Raw genomic sequence first — 23,067 nt, 5'->3', positions numbered from 1 at the left:
GACTCGCACCTTACGTAGGCCTGGCCCGCTCTGGGCTAGCACCCCAGTGGTGCTAAGGTGGAGTTGGCCCCTACTGGGACTTCTGGGAGGTCCACATGCAGAACGTGGGGCCCAGAGGAGCGAGAGGCTCTCTCCCTAACAGGCTTTGGGAGAGGATCAGATTCTGACACATCGCAGCATGTCCGCGGCATTTCCTTCGCTTTCCCTCCCTCTCTCCCTTCCTGTTCCTTCTTTATACTCTGGGACCTGGAATTTGTCCTGAGCCACCGTTTCTTTTCCAAGAGCAAGCCTCCTCCCAACTCCCTGTCTTCACTACCCTCCCTCCACCAGTGTTTGCTTTCTCCCTGGACCCCAACTCTTTTTCCAGAAAGGGGGGAGAGTGTTGTGGAAGAAGATTATTTTGTAAAGAAATCCAGACTTCTTTATTACAGTAACCTTGGAAAATACAAGAGGAAAAAGTCACCCCTAGAATATTGCTGTTAACATCCAGTCGGTTTACCTCTGCTTATTTTTAAAATTGGATTATCATGTTTCATACGATTAGTATTTCATAATTTCATTGTTATCCTCCCCGCTCTCCTCTGCACTTTCCACTTGGGACACGTCCTGTGTTGTCTAATTATGTTCACTTACGGTAACAAACTTTCTGAGGAACTTTGTTGTACCCACACTGTCTAGTCATTAACAAGACATGATATCTTGTTTTTCTTTCTCAATGTAGAGAAGTCATTCAGAATTCCAAAGAAGTTCTGAGTTTATTGCAAGAAAAAAACCCTGCCTTTAAGCCGGTTCTTGCTATTATTCAGGTAAGCTGAGAATGTGGTTCTGTCTTGCTATCTTAGGAAACCTTCCAGTTCAGAAGATAATTGTATGCAGAGGTCCAGTCCCCTGCGGGAAGAGAGGGCTCAGCTGGAACTGCTGTCATCTTCCCTTCCTCTGGTCATTTTGCTTCCATGGGGTTACAGGTTAGGGTACCCCTCCGCCCAAGCATGTCGTTTAGGAGTCTTTCTCCTTTTGATGTGGGTAGCTTTCAGAGGTCAGGAGGTTGGCACTCACATAAGTTCCATTACACAGGATTTATTGTGGTCCATGTGTGCTCATGAATGCTTATCCTGATTTAAAAGTGTTAGGGGGGAAAGGTTCCCCTTTGTCTCTGTGGAAGACAGATGCTGCTGAGACATGGTATTGGGTAATCTTACTGCTAAGTCTTTTAAAGCCTGCCTGAGTTCGAGGAGCCAAAGCCATTACATGTCAGATGTACTTCCACGTTTCGAGCACATCTTTTGGCTGCGGCTGCTTCATTCCCAACTGCAGTTGGCACCGTTTGCCATCCTTCTTGGCACGCCCATGTGATGACAGGTGCAGGGAAATCGTGCAGCGAGCCAAGCCTGTAAACCAACACAGCACAACAGTTGGGCTGCTACTGTCATTTTTGGCATGGACTTAATGTATCAAAATAGGAGTGTTAGTTCCATCGGCGCTGTGGTTTTGGAGACTCTAGAGCTATGCTCCAGTTACTTGCATTTTGGGAGGTGTCTCCACATCCCCTACAAAGACAGGCCAGCTAGAAGAGTGGAAAGAAAAATGACTCAGGAGACTTGGACCTCCTAGGACTCCGCCTGGGTGTCCTCTTTTAGAAAGGGATGTTGGCTCTGCGCCTAACTGTGCCTTAGGAGGACTATTAGTTTTAAAAAGTGACATAATTTGAAAAACTGAGAATCCGATGCGTGGATAAACACAGCCATCGGTCCCCGTTTATGAGCAATAAGATTTATTTTTTTTTTTTGCATCTTCCCGATCATCTCTGTGATTAGATCACGTATAAACACAAAATTAGTCTCCGTATTATGTTTTGTGCCTTTTCAAGATGTTTTTATGTTGTCACATTCTCCTCGCTCCCCTTTCTCAGGCAGGTGATGATAACTTGATGCAGGAAGTAAATCAGAATTTGGCCGAGGAGGTGAGCATCGTTGCTTTTCAAAACTCCGTTTTAATTTTTCTGTCGATACTTTCTCTTCCCGCGATAACATAACCGTGTGTTCTCTTTGCAGGCTGGTCTGAACATCGCTCACATTTGCCTTCCTCCAGAGAGCGGCGAGGACGAGGTAATGACAGCGGCGCACCAGAACTCCCGCTTCGCTCTCCTCTTTGGACCTAACGTACCCGTTAGCATCTCTTAGTTGTGGCTGAAACAGATCGAACCTTTTCTTCTGACTGAACTTTTCAAGGGAGGAGTTCGCGTTTCTCTCTAGTGCCCGTGCTCCTTGATCTGTTTGTCCCTTCCTGCATGTTTCTGTCGAAGGCGTGAGCTGTGACGCGGTGCTGTTGGTTGTTGTTCTTCAGTGGTAGCAGCAGCGTCATCTCGTAAAAATGGTCTGGCTGTCAGCAGCAGCGTCTGGAGGATTAGTTCTGGTTTTGCTCTGTCCTGACAGATTGTTTGCCCGCCGGCAGTTCCTTTGGCTTCTCTGGGTTGCCTTATCAATCGAATAGGATGAGATAATCTTCAGGATCCTTTCCGGGGATAATATTCTGTAAATCCTTGGGTCATGTTTTGGGGCAGCTGATAAAAAAGACCCTTAGGATTCTTTAGCTGCTGTCACATGTGATTTAGTTGTTCCTGCCCTCAGGAATGGCAGCCTTCACTAGGGTCATCGCAAGCCAGAGGGAAGCGGCCACCCCTGTAAGTCGTGGTGAGGGAACTGGACCCCAGGCCGTGGGTTCCTGGCCAGCTTGTCTTCAGACTGGCTGTGGCAGTGAAAATCTGGTTTGACTTTCAGTGATAGAAAACCTCAGACAGCTGAATCTGAAATAACACAGAAGTTCATTTTTCTTGTACAAGAATAAAATTTGGAAGCAGCCTGTCCCTGGCTGGCGTAATGACATCGCAAAGTCATTAGAAACTCAGGCTCCTCTGACCTTGCCGCTCAGCCATCTTTGTCTGCTACCTCATATCCACGATGGCAGATTCAACTCTACATGTCACATCCACATTTTATCCAGTGTCAAATAAAAAAAACAAACCCAGACCTACTAAGGAGAGATGTAAGTGAAAAGGATTATTGCAAGGTGGGGAAAAGGACTATTGCGATAAGGAAAGCACTCGTAGACCCACATGCCAATGATATTAGCCAAAAGGGTTTTTCTTCCCTACAAAGGATAGAGAAGGGTAGAAAGAACTCAACTCCGAGAAAATGGGATGAAATGGCAGCTGGATGAGATAGCAGATCAGCGAACGTTGTGCCCGAGGCCAGCCTGTTCTCAGAAGGGGCTTGTCTGTTCACCGGAATGAGAGTAAGCCAAAGTTTAGGGACCTGTGATTAACAGGCGTTTTGTTTGGATTGATCAGTGGGGACAAGTAGTTCAGCTAATCATTTATGAGACCAAAAAAAAAAAAAAATGGGAATTTGTAGCATCTGAGTCTGGCCTTATCTTGGGTAGATAAGGCAGTATCAGTGAGTCTTAACTAAGTCAACCAGGGAATGTGGCTCTTTGCAGTACACAGAGGGTGGGGAGATTCTTAACTGGCCCTATTTTCAGGGTCATGGGGCTCAGTTCAAAAAGTTCTTATCACCAGCAAGAAAAAGGAAGGCCAGAAGCCAAACACAGGCCCCCAGTCTCTTCTTTTCGGAGACCTTTCCTGGAAGTCACAATTCTGCTTCCATTCCACTGGCCTGAACCTAACTGCTTGGCTACGATGCAAGGGAAGCTGGGAAATGGAGTCTTTACACCAGGTGATCTTAGATCACTCATCACAGATAAAACTCAAGAGTTTGTTACTAAGTAAGAAGGGAAACTGGTTATTGGGCAAAAAGTTTCTGCCACATTTGCCACTGTAATATATTACAAATATTGACACCTGTTGTACCAGTATTAACGAAAAGCAGAGAAATCTGTTGTCCATTTGCAGAAGGACACCCATTGTCTGCAGTCGAATTTGCATTTCTTAGGTTGTTTTGCCACTAGTATTGTTAGCCCTTGACTTTTTTTTCCGTGACTTATTTTTTTGATAAGGAGTCATTGATATCCTGTTTTTCTTTGAAATTTCGATAAATGTGAATTTGCGTGGTGTTATCATGTTGGAAAAGAGTGAAGATCTGAATTCATTAAGCTTTCGTTGTTGCCGCTTCTACCACATCCTAGTTACATGTAACAGTAGTGCCTTCATCATTCTGGGCGCTATTTACAGGTCACGTGCTCTGACTAGCCTCCTCACCTGCCATCACCCTGTCAGCTGTTTACCCTGTTTACCTGGTTCTAATTTTCTTTACATCATTTATCATTTTCAAAGGTTATAGTATTATTATTGTTGTTGTTAGTCGTGATGGTATTGGTGGTCTTCTCCACTAGAATATAAGCTCCATGAGGGCGGGAATATTTTCTTTACTATTCTATTTCCTTTATTTAGTACTGGTCACAGTAGGTGCTCAAAACACTCAACATTTATTGAATAAATGAAAGAAGGAAGGATGGATGGATGGATGAGATTAAATTTTTTTTTCTGAAGTTTGTACATCAAAAAGCTTTTTCTTCTCATGGCGTAGTGATTTCTGCTAGACGGTGAAATGAAAATGGTAAACCAACCCTTCCTCATAGTGAGATCCATGTCACAGGCTAGTACCTCTCTTATTTAGGAACAAACAATATTAAGGGAAATGAATCTTTTCTCACCTGGCATAAAATAGAGGTAAACAGAAAAAGGACAGAATATTTCTTATTTAAAGCCATACTTAGCCATTCATTAGCTATTACATTAGTTTCCCAAACTGAACTTTGGTCTTTTTCATAAACAGTGAATTATTTTAGTGTTTCCTATACAAAGGAGATATCTGTATTTAGAGTTTTTCTATCACAAACCTTTGGAAACACTTTCTGTGTGCCGTTCAGATCCACAGACCACGAGGGCCTGTGTGACGACTTCTTGGTTGTCATGGTTAGTAAGGTTTTTCTGAACATACCGTGTTTGAAACACTGGCTTGGCCGGGCCAGGTGCAGTGCCTGAGAGTCATGCTTCCTGGCGTTCCTGGACAGTTGGCAGTCTGCTTGGCTTAAACATGATCGTGGACAGTGAATGTCTTTTGTCTGTCTTAACTTTATTAAGTCTTGAGCTTTGGTTTTGTTCTGTTCTGTTCTGGCAGAGAGTAGAGCGATAAGAAAGACTGAGAAGTCACTAAAAAAAAAAATTCAGCCAAGCCTTTTTCTTGAGCTTTTATCAACATGGTGAAAAGAGAAAATAGACTTCTTCCTCGTGCTTCACACCAAGTCTTTAACAAGGAGTAAAAAAGAAACTCTAACAGATGCATTTTTATGAATCTGTTTTTTATATAAAACTTCTTATGTTGGGTCTTATTTCGGCAAAATACATTTTAGTTGTCTTTCCTTCCTAGATTATAGATGAAATCTTGAAGATTAATGAAGACACCAGAGTACATGGCCTTGCCCTTCAGATCTCCGAGAACTCATTTAGCAACAAAGTCCTCAATGCCTTGAAGCCAGAAAAGGATGTGGATGGGTGAGAAAAGATAAAAGAAAATAATCAACTCTAATTGCTAAACGAGTTTTCTGCTGTGATTTTTTTTTTATTCTACTATGTCAACTATGTCAGTAATTAAGAAAGGAAAGAAATTATTTTAATATTCAACATCATTTAAAATTTAATATCATTTAAATATCATATAATATTTCGAGAGCTTACGGGTTCTTTAAATTTTTTTTAAGGAAGTTACATTTTATAGTGCGGAGCCAGATCACCCATCCTGACTCACAGGACCACAGCCAAATTTCCTTAGGGGCTGCTCTAAGAAGCTAATGGCTTTTATTCTTGCCCATTCTTTATTTTACGTTTAATAACTTAATATATCCTACCTGTCCAACACTGACTTGGATATTATTTCAAATTAATTCATGTAAGTTGCCAATGAGTGAATTTTGACCCAGTTTTGACTTACCAGTTGCCTTATTTTTGCTTTCAGAGTAACAGATATAAACCTGGGGAAGCTGGTTCGTGGGGATGCCCACGAATGTTTTGTTTCACCTGTGGCCAGAGCTGTAATTGAACTTCTTGAAAAGTCAGGTATGATGCTCCTTCAGAAATGCTGCAATTTTCTTTTTTTTTTTTACATTTACATTATCTTTTAATTAAGATTTGTTTCTAGAATGTCAAGATTCTAATTGAAACATGGAAGTGGTAATCAGTGTAAACTTTATTTTTATCATCTTTTGGGAGATATGAATGACTACAGCAGATTTTTCTAATAAGGTTAACTGTATTACAGTTTAAAATAGAAATTGTTAAAGATGAATGATTAACCCGTTTTCAACAAATTCTCATCTTCTCTCTTGAAAATAGTCAAAATAACCACAATGAAAAATGTTTCAAGTTTCATATGTAGACCTAGAAAACCATTTATATTTAAGTCTTAAATGAGGAAGCTGATAGATATAATTTAGGTATAAAAACCTAGATTGGGATTTATCAGTGAGCAGTATCTCCTTGAGAAATCAGTATTTAATTTCCATCATTCTCCCTTTGACCTGGTACTTCTATGTCAGTGACATAGAAGTGAATAATTTCTTTTTCTTTGTTATTAAAGTTAATGAGTAAATTACTACTGAGCATTTCATATGGTTAAGGGTTTTCTAGCTGAGTACATAAAAATTCAACTAACTAAATTTTTCTCAACTCCAACTTGAGTAAAAAAAAAGAAGCAAATACCGCTACCCCCACCCCGACCTGAACAAGCAACAATCACACGAAAATTCCAAAATTTATACCAGAGTTCTATTGGAAGATTAACTTTCAAGACACACCTTTAGGGATAAGCCATTAAGCTCAAATCTCTGAGATAATCCGAATAGACAGTTTTTCCATCATATGGGTTATCAGAGTAATGATTCGCGGTCACTGTTCCATCAAAAAAAATAGAGAGGAGATCACGGCTGATAGTCACTGTAGGCTGGTGTTCAGAGGGCCAGGTCTTAAAAGGCTATTTTTCCTTAGGATAAAGCTGTATGGGAGGATGTTTTGGTTGTAATATCGATTTCTGTTTGGTGAGCAGGTGTCAACTTAGATGGAAAGAAGATCTTGATAGTAGGAGCCCATGGGTCTCTGGAAGCTGCCCTGCAATGCCTGTTCCAGAGAAAAGGGTCCATGACAATGAGCTCCCAGTGGAAAACACCTCAGCTTCAAAGCAAGGTAAGCCTTATCCCTGTGCGGAACGTGAGCTTAAATGCTTATGTTCGAAAAGGAGAAGGGATGGAAATGTATAGGCTGAGCATTTAATGTAAGAAGTTGGAGAAAGATCAGCAGAAGATCTCAAAAGATGAAAACAATAAAGAGCACAGGTTAATAAAATAGAAAAAAATATATATGTATGAGAGATTATCAATAAAGCCAAAAGTTGGTTCTTGGAAAAGTCTAGCAAAATAGACACACCATTAGCCAAAATAATCAAGACAAAAAGAGAACGCCGGCAATGTTAAGAACAAACAAGGGTACATAACCACAGAAACAAAAATTATTTTTTAAAACAGGAAATATGAACAACTTTCAGCTGTCACATTTGAAAATTGGTACGAAAAGACTTTCCTAGAAAACGTACTTGCAAAATGGATTTAAGTAAAATTGAATAGACTTATATACATCAAAGACGTTGAATCAATCTGCCCACCAAACAAGCAAACAAAAAAGGCAATCGGAAGTTTTACAAATTAGTTCTATCACAGTCAAAGAACAGAGCATAATCTTTTCTCCAGAGAATAGAGAAAAAGAGAACACTTCCTAACTCATTTTATTAGTGCCCAAGCCAGGCAAGGACAAGATGCTAAAGGGCAGTTACAGACCAATTTCACTTATGAATACAGATGAAATAATTATTAGCAAAATATTAGAAAACCGAATCCAACACCAGGTCGGGCTTATTGTAGGATTGCAAAGGTGAGTTAACTTCAGAATATCCATTAATGTAATTCATGTTATCAGATTAAAAACTATACTCATTATAGTAGATGAAGAAAAGTCATTTGATAAAATCTAGTGTCCTTTCTGATATTTCTTTAGAAAACTTCTTAGACTAGGAATTTAAGGGAATTCCTTAATTCAATAAAAACATCTATGAAAGTTATAGCAGGTATCTCATCTAAGAGGGAAATATTAGAAACATTTCTTTTAAAATTAGGAAAGACAAGGATGCCTGTTATCAGTACTCCTTACCAGCACTATATGGGAATTTCTAGCAGCAATATAAAGAAAGAAAGAAAATTTTATGATTGGGAAAGAAAATACCAAACTAGATGATATAGTTATCTATATAAAAAGTGCATATTTAAAAATATGAAAATTAATAAGAGTTAAGCTTGGTTCTTGGGTATAAAAGGAACATGCAAAAACCAATTGTATTTTTAAACAGCACACCCACAGTTAGAAAATTAAATTTTTAAAAACAATTTCCAATATCAATGAGAATATAAGGCACCTAGGAATAAATTTAACAAAAGTCATATCTGATCTTTTGTAAGAAATTATATAATTTTGATGAAGCTCATTAAGACCCAAATAAAGCAGGAATACCATGTTCATAGACAAGAAGACTCAATATCTTAAAGATACTAATACTCCCAAAATTAATCTATGGATTTGAATCAAAATCCTGACATAATATTGTTATGTAGACTATGACAAGATGATGCTAAAATTAATAAGGAAGCACAAGGACAAAAACAAGATAATTTTGAAAGAAAACTAGAGCTATAAATATCAACGTGGAAGAATTTTTTAAAACAGCATTCATTGAAAAAAACAAGGATATCGCGGAAGGATATATTTCATTTCATAAACACCATTTATATGAAGTCTAAAAGCAAATCTATAAGTATAAATTTTTAGGGCCACATACACATTAAAGTGAAAGTATAAAGAAATGAATGAGAACTGTGAACCAAATAAATCAGAAACGTTTGGCAGAGACAAAGATGTGGATGTAGGGGAGAAGGGAGACTTGGGGACATTCACTTGTAATCGTCATGTCTTTTTTTCTTAAACTGGGCAACGGGTGGGATATCCAGATGTGCTATAGTCTTCTTTTATATTTTCATGTCTGAAATAGTTGATAAAGTTTTTTCATTTCAAAAAATAACAACACAGTCCACACATTTCAAGCAAAGTGCAGTTAACAGCACACGAAGTACAGTAAATTAGTGCAGAATGAAATCTAAAAGTACACATTCCTCCGTTGTCACATGTGAATGAAACCAGAGAAGACAGGCCTCTGGTCTGAGACTTACAATGTTTGAGTGGCGAGTGGATCAAAGATATTTAATTCTTTTCTTGTTTTCAGACAGCTCAGGAGTGTGGTCTGTCAATTACACTCAAACTTAGGTGCTTTTTTTAGCGGTCACCACATGGTGGCAGCCTACTCAAGAAAATTCAAGGGCGATGTTCTGTCATTTAGAACCCAGAATTTTTGATCTGGGAGCTTAGTAGGAGAGGAAAATAAACCTTGCCCTGAACCGAACAGCTGTGGTGAAAGAGAGAAAAATGCCTTCGTTGGCAATCGAATGTTTTCACAGCTGTCACAGATACTTTTGCTAGTTGTATCTGTATTTTTGAAAAACAAAGACATCTTTTAAAATACTTTTTTATTATAGAAATAAATCACATGCCTTCTTTGGTATAAATCTTTCTAACTTTGAGAACGATTAAGTAGCTTTACTCTCTAGAGAATCTAGAAATTGGGTAACTTTCCTGGTTTTGTAGATGTAAGAAGTTTCTCTAATAACTCATGTTGCACCCACACATTTTATTCTTAAGTCCTTGGTACTTAAAACAGCACCACCATGAATCTTAGAGCCTGTCAACTTTCACTCTCTTTATCGCTTCATCTTTGTAGCCAAAAATATGGAAAGGAAGGTTCAGGACTCCCCATACTTGTCTCCGTAGTTTATTTGGTATCTAATATTTGGCCCCCTCTACCTGGCCTATATATGTATGACAGGCTCCCATCCTACTGCAGGGTAAAGCCTGTATCTTCTCGTCTTTCAAGCTAGCAGCCTAGCATGTCACTAGCCACTTACTTCCCTGCTAATATGCCTCCATACTTCTGCTTGACTTTTGACTTTTCACTATTCCTATATTTTATTTCTAAAACGCAGGCTATTGCTGGGCCTTGTTTCAAAACGGTCAGCAGGCCCTCTGCAGACCACAGCGGTGGCAGTTAATGTGGTACAAAGAACATCTACGCACAGGTTAGCATCCTGGGGCACCCAGCCGGGACAGGCTGTGTCCACTCTTGCCCCATCCTTGGAAAAGCGTCACTGCGAAAGACATCGAATGTATAAATTTAACAACAGATTGGGATTTTTGTCTTCTAATTTCACCAGCAATGAATAACAGTGCATTTTAAGATTCTAGTCCATTTAGCTTCTCATTATTAGCAATGATAAGTGCTGGGGAAAGAAAAGGGTAAGCAAAGGCTTATAGCCATTAGGTCAAAGGGAATTGTCTTTGAGAAGCATTTCTCACGTGCATATTTGTACCTGACATGGAACAAGAATCTCTGATGGACAACCGGTTAGAGATTTCTAAAGCCAACAGAGTGAGGGATTCAGGGGTCAGGGGGTGACCATGTAACACTAGAGTCTTGTCTACCACCTCCTAAACTGCATATAGCCTTTGAAGTTTTGGATGACCTTCAAGTAACCCCAGCCTCCTGCAACCAGCAGGAACTGCCTTCGAAGGTTTGGAGTTAAACACATTGGCGTCCTCAGTAAGTGGTAGAACATAGGCTTCAGTGACAAACAGCTGTGGGTTCAAGCCTTAGCTGCTGCCTAACTTCTGTGAACCTGTCTCATGAGCTAAGGCTTGAACCCACAGCTGTTTGTCACTGAGACAGGTTCACGATACTTCCTCACTCATAGAGCTGCTGTGAGAATTCACTAATCGTGTAAGTTTGCTCAGCTCAGAACTTGGCACCTCTACATAGTCACATTAACGGCTTGGCTGCTGTTAATGGTGAATCAGGAAAGACACTAGTAGGTTTCACCCTGCAGACGTATAATTGATCCACGAGGGGGAAAGGCAGGTGGGTCAAGCAAATCCTAAGGAGGTAAACCAGAGCAGGATCCAGGATCTCATTGGAAGCCTGGTATACATGCTCCCACCGTGTGGCTGGGGAGAAGGAGAAAGTCGCTCTGTCTCTGTGGTTCCCCAATAGTATGCAGAGGCCGAGGGGACTAAACCAAAGCAAACTAAGAGGCGGCGCCCTGGAGACAGTGGGCGCCCGGCTTCGGCCCTCGCCAGGAGTGCCCTCGCCTTTAATTAATGAAACAGGCGCCCTTCGCTCTGCGGCTGTAGACCTCCACCTTCCCATGATTCTTCTGATACTGGGAACCCACTTTACTTCACGTCACGTCTGCTGGGGGCTTCGCTTTACCTACTATTCTTTCCAGGCCCTACAGTTTTGAGGAACAGTTACATCAGATTAGTTACGTAGAAATGGATCATTTGTCTTTCAACCTGCCTGAGTCTAAGGACCTTCTTTGGATATTGATTATGCGTGAAATCCCCATGAAGCCTCAGCACAAGGAATTGAGATTTGCCTTTCTAGAGTTCTAGAAAAAAATAATAGTAGATTTAGATTTCTGTATTTGGTAGCTTTATAGCTTATGGCCATCTGAGTATATCATTGAAAATTAAGAGTAGTCAGCATCCTGCTTTGATTCTGAGCTTTGAGATGCGTTATGCATTTCAAAGATGTGGAGGAGGGACAGACTGTCTGGGCATTTGTCCAAATTAGCTTCATGTTCTGGAGCGTCAGAGGTCAGTGAGCCAGAGCACTGGGTGTGATGTTTTTACATAGGGCTAAGGAATCGCCCTCCTTCCTCCCTCAGACTTAGGCCCCACACTCTGCTTCCTCAGCCCCTGGGGTGGAATGACCCCTCTGTGAGGGCCGGACAGAGCCATCTGCCCAGTGAGAATTGTCCTAGATGTGCAGATAAGATGAGTTCACCCTGATGCCAGAAGCAGTCTGAGGTGAGAGAATGTTCTGCATTTAGTCCTTAGGAGGCAGGGGGGCATCCCTCTCTAGGGAAGTGGGCGGCTCTGTGTGTGCACCCCCTCACATGCTTCCCCAGCTGAAGGCCTCTTCTGCATCTGTGTTAGATGCAGCTGGATGACAATGGTGAACAGCCTCCAGCTGTGACAAATCTCAGCAGTCCCAGCGACGGGTATAAGAAGTAACCCAGAAATAAGAGAACTGTTTAGTTTTGTTTTTCTCAGAGGGTCTCATTTTTCCTCTGAGCACAGAGACCTCCAAAACTAGTACTAACAGAAGAAAGAAAAAATATAGCTCATTCACATTTGAAAGATCAAAGTATATAATTTTTTGAGCAAAGCTAAATTATAAAGTCATTTCTAGTTTAAATTCAGTGCATAGCATATAAAAGACTTTTAAAAGTGAATTGGAAAATTCTAAATATATTTGTATTATGCATGTGAAATCTTGAAAAAAGAATAATTTCTTTTCCAAAGATGGGGGGGAAAATCATAGCTTTTAAACCGTATTATATTAGTGAGTTACGTAATAACTCTCCTTTAAAACATATATGTATTTATAATTTATAATGCATTTGTCTTTTAAATACTGTAAGAAATAAAAAGTGTAGTCATAAACCAAAAATGCAATAATACTGACTCTTCCCGAGATCCTTATTTCCTCATACAGCTTGGACTTAACCATCCAGTGTCCTTCCTGAAGGATCCCCATTCGCATTTCTTGTAGGGCAGATCTAGCAATAAAGAGCTCCCTCAGCTTTTATTAATATGCAAGTGTGTTAATTTCCCTTTATTTAAAGTCTAGTTTTGCTGGATATAGAATTCTCAGTTGACAGATTTTTTTTTTTTCCAATGCTTTAAATATGTTACTGATGAGCAGGATAATTATTTTTAACAGGAGAGGCTACACTTAAACTAGTAACGTATTGTAACAGCAACAATGGTAGTTAACGTAAATCAAGTTAGTAGTCACGCTAAACCAGGTAGTATCCTTTACTCGTGTTTTCTCACTTATTCCGCGTCGTCATCCGATTAGACAGGACTGTCATTCTCCCCATATCAGAGATGAGGAAATTGAGGCTCAGAGAGGTAAAGAGACTTTCCAAATATCTGTAATTTTAAAATGATGGAGGTGGCACTACAGCTTATATTTTTCGCCACTATCCATGTCAGCTCTTCTTCCAGGTAATCACATAAAGTCTAATCTCTTAACCTTTAAAACCCAAAGGTGCCTGAAAGTTCAAATCACGAGCATCAGAGAGACCAAGGCCCAAAACATTAGGCTTGTGATGCGTTCACTGTTGTTTTATGCTCACAGTAATCGCAGACACCCCTTTAAGAGAACCGGACGGAGGCCTGGGCTTGTCACCACCCCTCCAGGCTCATTCCTCAGGGGGAAGGTGTCCTCCACACTGAGGGTGGGGTGAGGACACCCTGGTCAGAGGTGCAGACATACAGGACCACCTCATTGCTGTGAGTCCCTCTCTTCCCCCACTGTGCTGAGGGTCGGGTGGGGAAAATAGCCCCCCGCCCCAGGGCACCACAGATCCTGGGGTGCCAAGCCCAAGCCAGGGTGGCTCGGTAATGTGTGATTAAGTGACCTGCGTAACGTAAGCCCCTGTGCTCTGACAGGTTTTCGACTCTTCAGGGTCTGCAAGCGCCTTTGGACGTCAGCGCCCTTTCTTTTCACTCTTGCTTCTTCCTGATCAAGTGTAGTGCTCATCAAAACCAGAGAGAAAGGTGAACAGAACTTTTTACAAAGCCCCCAAATCAGGCCATTTATATTTAGCAATGTGGAGAAAAGGATTTGTGAGAGAATCTATTGAAACTAATGGACATGTGGCCAAATCGGCTTGTTAGTCTTACGTGGTTCAAGGTACAGACTGCACAAAAGGAGAAGGCTCCAGGCTGTGTCCTGCAGAGAACAGGCCAGTAACATCTCCAGTCCACCTGCGTATCATCTCTGTTTACCTTTCCGCATCATCGGCAGAGCCTGGCTCTGCCATTCCTTCTCCTCCAGTGTAAATGCTTTTTAAGGATGTAGAATCAGAATACTTTAATCTTAAACAGAATCTATAACAACAATGCACTTTACATTTGTGTAAAGACTTCGTTTTCTCATATTCTTATGTTATCTCATGAATATATGAAAACACCTGAAAACGAGGTGTTATGCAGAGTGCCTTGACCCTGGTCATCGATGCAAAGGAGTAGAGCCTCACAAGTTTTGTGACTCCACCCTCTGCACCTGAGTTTCTTTCTGTCAAGTGCAGCTCTCTCACTTTTCAGAGGAGGCAACTAAGACCCAGGGAGTTAGTCAAAGGAAGTGGAATGCAGAAATCTTGATGTGCAATTCGAGGTTCAGAATTGGAAAGCATAGATGTGTCGGGAAATGCAAAGCTAATATCCCACAGCCACATCAATTTGCATTCACGTGCTGTAGACAACCCAGGTGGGTCTCTGACTTATTGAGGGGATCACTTCTTAAGTTATAGAAATGTCTAACCACCATACCATACACCTGAAACTAATATAATATTAAATGTCAACCGTAATTGAAAAATTGAAAAGTTAAAATGAAAATAAATTTTAAAAAATCATAAACTATGTGGTTAATAGCATAAATGCAGATCATGAAGGCTGCCATGCCTCTGTGACATGTGGCTTGCTAAGCATTGCTCTGGGAACTGTCACTTGGCCATTTCCTCGTTTTTGTGCTGCGTGCTTCTGAGTCTTTGTCATAGTAGATTCCTTTCCACCCCCTGCCCCTCCCCACACACACGTAGTCTCTCTGTCTCTCAGACTTTTTAATTTTATTTTTCTATAAGGAAGAGAATTATTTTTGATGAATCATCCGAAATATATCCATTACTAGATTTGAGGTTACATTTTCATTTTATCGTTTGTCATAACTTATGTGAGTATCAGGGTCATTTAAAGATGAACTAATTATCTTTTCTATAACGTTGGACACAACCAAGTATCTGTGATATTCTTTTATCATACACTGAGCAGTAAATACATCGAATGATGATGTAAGAGGTGAATGTAGGAACCTCTAGGAAAAAAAAAGGTCATTTATTATCCTTTAGGGGAAAAATTGGTCCGCAAGTGCTGTAATCATAATCCCTAATTGTTCATTTGGCTTGTAGTCATTCTGATTTATAAAATAACCATAGATAACAGGCCAATAATCTGTTCTGATCATGGTTGACAGTAGAAAAAAGAAACATACCCAATTCCTGAAAGGAAGATTTTCCCAGGATGAGATCACTTGCTGCGCATGAAGTGGGGTTTTCTGTAGTAAAGTCACTGATTAATTCCTAATTGCCAAAAATGGGTTTTTTCGCTTTTAGCCTTTGGATGTCATTCAAGCCTGTCAGCCACACCCTTTCTCCTTTGCCTTCCTTAAAATACCGTCCCTCTTTCCTACCTCCTGAGCCACACCACTGTCAAGTCCATTGTTCCTCTTCTCTTACTATTTAGGACAGTCCTCCCCAGATCTCCCTTGGAGATCTTATCCAAACTGCTGGTTTTAACTACAGCTATGTGCTGACAGCTCCCACCGGCAGCCCCAGCCTCCCTGGCCTTCCCCAGTTCCAGGCTCATGGCACCCAGCTTCCTCCCAGATGTCTCCTCTTGCGTGTTTCAGTCTCCTGCCTTCCTTGTCACCCGCTCCGGTCCAATGTCCGCCCAGCTTCCAGAGTAATCTTCCTAAAACGTGTGATGATGTGAGGACGAAGAAAGTAGCCTAGTCTGACAGCTACTTGTCTATTATCAAGAAAAGGTCAGCAAATTTGGTTTTAGGGAAAGAAACGAGACATTTCCTAAAAAAGAAAAACGCCTAACTCTTTTTAGGACTTTGCCATGAGATAGTCAAGGAACCTCCGTGCCACAGAAAATTTCACAGGTACTCCCTGTCACTATGAAGCACTGTGAAGAACCTTCTGTGGGAGATAATGTGACCTATAAAGCCACTTAATCAGGCTCATTGTGTCCCCATTCATTGAAAGTGGAAGAACAAGTAAGGGGCCACCTCCCTTCCTCCGGAGTCCTCCCTGTACTTTCTGTGTGTGACAGCTGCGCAGATGACACACAGGGACTGACTGAGCAAGAACAGGATGTCGATCCAGCTATTAAATACTAGTAAAACTTTTTTCCCAACTTTGTGGGCAAAATAAGTAGAATTCAAGTGTTCGATCTTTTCTTTTCCCATCTCATTGGTTTGCCCTGTGCTTCTCCATCTTTCTCTCTCTCTCTCATGCTTCGCCATCTTGAAGATCCCAGCTCTAAACTCTGTAGACAGGGAGTTTTATTTTTGAATCCTCAGCATTCTCAATGTTTGCCCCAAGTGGCACTCGAGAGATGGCAGGTGAATGAGTGTGTTCGCTAAAGAAAGCTGGATCGCTTTTATCCTCTTTAGCAATTGTAAGTTTAGAAGTGTGTTTTTGCTGGAGAAAGCACCTGTTGTTGATTTTGTAAAGTACTGTTCTTCATTTTGAACTTTATTTTCTGTACTATGTAGATAATTTTGAAAGGTATAGAAACAGGTTTCATAGGTCTCAGGAATATAAAGCACAGTTCTTCAAAAATACCTCTCAACCTTTTTTTTAAAACCCATCCCAACTTTTGGTATACAATATACACAAATCTCATACCTGAGATTCTTAAATACAGGTACCCTTTCGAAACACGTTGATAGAAGATAAATTCTGTCTTCTAGCCAGAAGGCTAAGGCTATACTTTCTGTAGTTTAAATTTTTCAATGCATTTTGTTTGCTAAATACAAAATGATGACGTTCCTTCGAACTTTGCAAATCACATCTTTCCTCCCTCTCCCCTCTAAACTCTATAGGACTCCCACGTGCTCCACGTTAAATGGCTACGTGTCCATGTCTTGCTATTGTTTTAACATTTGGTCTTATGCCTGGGGAGTGGGCGGTTCTCTTTAAGCTGCCTCCACTCAAGTCTCAGCAGAGAAAGCAATATTTTGTTATGAGGTAAAGTTTCAGGCCAGGTTCTGGCCAGGGTCTTTCCCATTTGGAAGGAGGAAAGTAGAAACTGCCAGTGAGACGATAATTCTCCTTGAATTTTAGCTCAATAAAATCTTCCCTGGTCCTCAGTGGGTTATTTATGGATTTAAGCATCTTGCACTTTTCCCTTCCAGAAAGAATTAGCAGCTAGGATGCGATCATTGCTGATTTTTGTCTTTTCTCTGTGGGATCGACTGTCTCTCAGTCACTTATTAGCACAGCCCACTTTAGTTTTGTTTCAGTCCAGAGTTGAGGGGTCGGAATGAGACTTCTGAGATTTATAGGTAATGAAAAGAATAGATTGTATCAAAGATGCCATGTGTAAGAAACTGAGTGTTCTTAGGGGACTTATGTGAACCTGTGATCCCCGGCTTTTTCCAAAATGAACATTTCAGTCTTGTACATATTAGCTTTTTATAGGTGTTTTAACATGTTCTGTTTCTGCTGCTATTGTGCATGAAAATACGGCAAAATGGTGTTTCTTATCTGCTGATCATTGTCAACAAGTGTTAAACATTTATGTTTCTCTTGAGACTTTCTCTGAATGAATATCCGCAGTGGTATAGGTAAATGAAGAAGTACGTTTTCTTATTCAGATATGTGTAAAATCCTCTTCCCATAAGAACATTCTTTTCCCCGAAATATAACATCACCCTGAGGTCTAGCTGCTTTTCAGATCTATCTATAGAGAACACGTGTGGCATTAACACACTAGATTACTGGTATAATTGGCTGTGAATATACAGGAAGAATGGTTGTTTTAGTTGGGACTTGTCTTTTTAATGCGATTTATATAGTTGATTCACTGAGATGCCATTTCAGTGAATTCATCTTCCTGTGCCTTAAGTACGGGACTGAAAAGCAGCAAGCACTGTTCGGCTCATTAGTGGCACTCAGTGAATGTTAATTCACTCTGTCCTGTTTGCATGATCAAATGTTTCTGGGATGTTAACTTTTAGAAGTTGGCTTTGTCGGCCCTTTGAAAAGACACGTGTTTGAATCGTTACCGTGTTCCTCCTCTGTCAGGGACTTGGAGCTGCCCGAGATCAGGGCTTTTTTGTTCATAAACCAGATAGGACTGTCACGGGTTTGCTTCCCCCGACCGCCATCTCTTTTCCCAGGATGCCTAAGAGACTTAGCGAATGCAGCCTCTGATCTAAACAGTGCCCCGGACCACCAGGCTGAGGAGCAGACTCGGTTCTTCCCCGACCTCTTCGGCGATCAGCCTGTTTTGTGTTTGTCTTCCGCTCCTCTTTGATCGCAGAGTCTGCGGTCATTGAAGTCTGTGGAAAGAGCAATGGAGGGATGGCCCTCAGCGCGGAGAGCAGACAGTGGGACGCTCCCCTCTCTTTCTGCCTCGGAGAATTCCAAGGCTGGGTCCACTAGGGAAAAAGGACGTACCATGACATACTGACAATCACCGAGCCTCAGTTTCCTTGTCTGTTGGATAGGTGTAGTAACGCCACCCTCACATATTTGGGATATTCAGTGAGATAATACCGACCGCACCAAGTGGACACGTGCAATCGTAGCCATTTTCCTGCAAGGGTCTAAGATTCCTTCTTCGCCATTGCGCCTCCCCATCTGGATCCAATTGGAGGTCATCGGTGGCTTAGTTGGTACTGGGACGGGTGGTCATTCTTTGCTCGCGCTCAGAGCCAACCTCTTATCCTACCTCTGGACATAACCTTCCTACCAGACGTGTGCCTCCGGCGCTGTGCTGTCAAAACCCGGACGGGATGGACATGATGAATGTGTTTTGCAGTAGTGGTTGCATTCTTTCCTTTTCTTAAAAAAAAAAAAAAAAAAAGAGCAGTTTGACAAGAGACTAGCCAGCGCCTTGAGGAAAATGAGATTCTTTCTCGAGCTCTTGAAAACCCTTCCATAGATCTAGTAAAAATTCCATATGGCTCTAATTTCGATGACGCAGTTGTACAGGCCAGCAGGCCCCCTGCGCTGGTCAGATCTTCAAGGGGCTTCACTACAATGATCCCTATTTTTTTTCCTGAGCTGCTGCGTGAGGACACCACCCACACCAGTGTACCTTTCAGTCTCCCTTCCATCAGCAGAGCTTTCTTTGTCCCAACTCCTTTCTCGGTATTGCAGTGAGTGCTGAAAACATGTAAATGGTACGTGGTTATATGCTGAAGTGACTACCCTGAAGAAAATGGGTAAAGTCTTTTCCTTCTAAGCTACGATCTTCACGTTCTGTTACGTTCTGTCATGTGCGCTACATTAGTCAATCAGTAGGTGATTCTGTTCCTGTCTTAGTGTGGAACGAAACTCTGGAACTGGGATTATCTCTGACCTTGAAGTCATTTGTCATTGCTCGTTACTCACATCTTGACGCTACAGATTAAAAGGTGTGTGGTGCTTTTGTTTTTCTTTTTAGCTTCACAAGGCTGACATTGTGGTCTTAGGCTCGCCCAAGCCAGAAGAAATTCCGCTTTCTTGGATACAACCAGGAACTGCTGTTCTCAACTGTTCCCATGACTTCCTGTCAGGTAAATGTGTTAAAATTGACACTGGGCCACTGATAAAAATAGGTTTGATCGGCATGAGAAATGTTCACCTAATTCAAAAGAGTATATTCCTAAAGTGTTGGTCATTGTCAACATATGAGAATGTTGGCATGCCTACTTTTTGGGCTACTCCCACGGAAACCATATTGTCCAGCGAAGAGAAGCCGAGATGCGGCCACAGCAGCTGTCTCTTTGCCGTCCCCTGCTGGCGTCCAGCATCAAGCCGTCACATTGGTCATGACCTAAAACAGATCATTTCTGCATGTGTGAGGTCAACTAGAAGTAGTCGTTTTCATAGTCTTTTAAAAGGCGGCAGAATCCTTTCTCCCAAAGAAATCTCAGCTACCCCTCACCATGTAAAAGCAGATGAAAACAGAGTTGCCGAGAGGCATGGGAAATGCAGACCAACCCTCGTATTTCCCCGATTTCTCCTGGTGCTGATGGCCCCTTTTCCAGCCCCGAGACACCTCAGAACAGTGTGAAAAACGTCAGGATTAGAAATGGAAGAGGCATTAGGCTTGGTGCTGATCTGATATTTGATGGTATTTCGCCAAGGGATCCAGGAGCGCCTGGACCACACCAGGCCCACTGTTAGAGTAGCTCAGGGTGTGGCGGCACCAGGGTACCCAGCCAGGGGCCGGTAGGAGCAGGCCCACAAGGGCTTGTCCCTTTCTCATTCACAGAAGGACACACTGAGGCAAAGTCGGTTTTGGATCACACCCAGCTCCCTCCCCAGTACCGGAGTAACCTGTGTATGCAGGGGACACTGGCAAAGGGAGTCCAGTCTCCTTTCTTGTTACCTGTGGCCTTCAGATTTCAGCATGGAGAGGAGGAGTGTCCTGAGCTGGCCTGGAGGGCAATGTTTTTATCCCCCCAAAGCTGATATGAACTTGAGCCAAACTGGTGGAGGCCTCTGCCCTCTTCACCTCTGCCAGTACCACACTAGGATTCTAGAACTCGAAACCTTCTAGGCGGCCCCACAAAAGAGAGTGAAATAGAGAATAGTATCCAGAAGAAATAAAAATAACGTCTGATCTGGTCACCTCGAGAGAACCATTTGTCATTTTTTTGGTGAAAAAGCAATCAACTTAATTGTATGGAATATTTTAGAAAGAAAAGAAAATACATACCAAAAGAATTACTGAAATTTATATAACTCTTTAAAGAAAAATATTGGACCTCCCTCCAATTCTCCTGGAATTGACCAGTCAGATCAAAAACCCCTTAGGGCTGAAGGGGGTGGGGCGGCTTGAGTGCAAGGGAAGATGCTCAGGAATTTTCCAGAATGCTCCTGTACTCAGCTCTTAGACAAAGAGTATTATAGATGAATACATCAGTTAGGTGCAGTATAATATGAATGTGGGATTAATGGTTCTTTTTAACAAATAGAAGGCATGCTCTAAATAACTTCTTTGAAATAAATGTAGTTTCTGGGTGTAATTTTTTTTCCTGAAAAAATCAAATGGTGGACATGGCTCAGAATCCTAGTTAGACTAAGAAAGTCAGTTATGACTTTTCTTTTAAATGAATGTTTCTTTGCTATAATATTTACTCGCTGTGTTTTATTAGAGTTTATATGTTTAGGACAATTTTGGCACAATCCTGGCTAGAGATAAGAGAGTCTGTTTCTATGTGCTTTTGGAATCCCTTTAGGTCCTATGATTATATGAAGGTGACATATTTTATTAGTGAAACCGTGTCTTATTTTTAATCAATTTCTCTTTAGGACTTTTATTTTTTTAAAGACATTCTTTAAAACATGACATTTCGATATAACGATTCTCTTGCAGGGTGGGGAAGACCAAGGCATTTTGCTTTCATTTATCAATTCTGTGTGTAGACTGATGCAGTTAATTTTAAATTTATCTGGTCCAGTAGTAGTTTTCTTGTTGTTTTTGAACACCCAGAGCCCAGAATAGTGCCTGACACATAGTAAGTGCTCAGTAAATACTGAACGTTAGATGAGTAAACAAACATAAGCTCAGAATTATACAGTGAGTGCAGTTTTAAGTTAGTTGCAGATTTAGACACAGTTCCTTGAACGTGTCTCCCGCTTAAATGCAGGACTGACAGGGCAAAGACAAAGATGAAAAATGCTGCGCTGACAAAAATGGATGAACGTTTTCCAGCTGGTACCATTTAGAACAGCACTACGTTTCTCAATAGTCCGAGTTTTAATTTTAGCAACTTTGATTAGTATGAAAATTTAATCTGCGAGTAAATTGGTATAAGACTCCCCCCACTTTTCGTGTAATCTAGCCGCTTTGAACAAACGAATAGTCTTTTTCAAGCATTGTTAAAAGGAAAGGTGCTTTTATTTAAACTTAAGAGCAAAAGAATTTTTAATAAACTCGTGATTGAATGAAGGCAGGGTTTTATAATGAAATTTTTATACTCATCTTAATGGTACAGAATTTCCCTACCCCCCCCCTCTCCCTATAACAATAGATGGGCTATGATGATTTATGATTTTATGATGAGGTAATTCTATAGAGGCATTTTATTGAATATCTAATCTCTGGAGGGATTTTCCTGATGGCTGACATCCCAGAAGTAGTGCTCAGAAAACAATTACACCTAACTTGTTGGGTCTGTTCAGTCTTCTGTGGCATGACTCTGATGTTTAGATTTACAACAGGGATGTGGCAATGTTCAGTTTTCTAGCTATAAAGTTAACTAATTTTTTTATTATTAAAAGAAATATTTCAAATAAAAGAAGTGGGCTATGATTTTGTAACGCCAGACCATATTGTGCCTCAATATTAAGACTTATTTCCTAATGTAACAAATGAGACAAAGAAGAAACTGGTCTTTTGTCTCGAGTCCAGAGGACCATATTAAAACAGCAACTTTGTGGGTCAGAGTAGTTTACAGCATAATTTTAAGCAAACATAATTCTATTTAGTACGAAGAAGGGGTAGAACCCTGGGCTGTATCCCAGAGCGTATGCTAATGAGCTGGGGGACAGTGGGGGACAGTGAGCCTTCCCTCTTATGGATTGGAAGGGAATATAATGCAGTGGAAAGACCATGGAATTTGGGGTCAGCATTGATCTGGCTCAGAGTTGAGTTTGATTTGTTTGTTTTAACTCTTAACTGCAGTGTACTCATAGGCTGTGTGACCTTGAACAAATAACTCGAGCTCTCTGATCTCCATTATCCTCTTGGGTAAGATGGGAGCAAGGCTGTGGGGAAGGATAAATGAGATGCCCGCCTCGGGCGCAGGGCCCCTTCTCATAGTCACTGCCAGTAAATGTTGGTCCACTCACTCCCTCCACTTCATTGTTGCCAACACACAAAATAGCTTTCGGACTTCATGTTAGCAGAATGTAAGTTTATATTTGAAAAATCAAGTCCAAGGAAGGAAGAGGTCCGATGAAATTCTGAGAATGTTGGAAGGCAGCTTTAGAGTAAAAATTAGGCATGCGTGTAATTTAATCATTATTCTAATGCACTTGGAATATTTG

The 23,067-nt window shown here is 41.1% G+C and overlaps 1 protein-coding gene across 1 annotated transcript in view; it reads left to right on the top strand.

The window, feature by feature from the left end:
- Nucleotides 1-692: 692 nt before the first annotated feature.
- MTHFD1L (methylenetetrahydrofolate dehydrogenase (NADP+ dependent) 1 like) overlaps nt 693-23,067 on the top strand; it is a 154,167-nt gene continuing 131,792 nt past the window's right edge. The window contains exons 1-7 of the mRNA XM_015592388.2: nt 693-806; nt 1,910-1,960; nt 2,052-2,105; nt 5,385-5,509; nt 5,970-6,070; nt 7,056-7,192; nt 19,472-19,583. Of these exons, the coding sequence (XP_015447874.1) occupies nt 1,928-1,960; nt 2,052-2,105; nt 5,385-5,509; nt 5,970-6,070; nt 7,056-7,192; nt 19,472-19,583 (562 nt within the window). The 5' untranslated portion in view covers nt 693-806; nt 1,910-1,927. The remainder of the gene's footprint in view (nt 807-1,909; nt 1,961-2,051; nt 2,106-5,384; nt 5,510-5,969; nt 6,071-7,055; nt 7,193-19,471; nt 19,584-23,067) is intronic.

Source organism: Pteropus alecto, unplaced genomic scaffold, assembly GCF_000325575.1.
Source record: "Pteropus alecto unplaced genomic scaffold, ASM32557v1 scaffold176, whole genome shotgun sequence".
NCBI lineage: Eukaryota > Metazoa > Chordata > Mammalia > Chiroptera > Pteropodidae > Pteropus > Pteropus alecto.
This window is presented reverse-complemented; position numbering and strand designations above follow the sequence as displayed.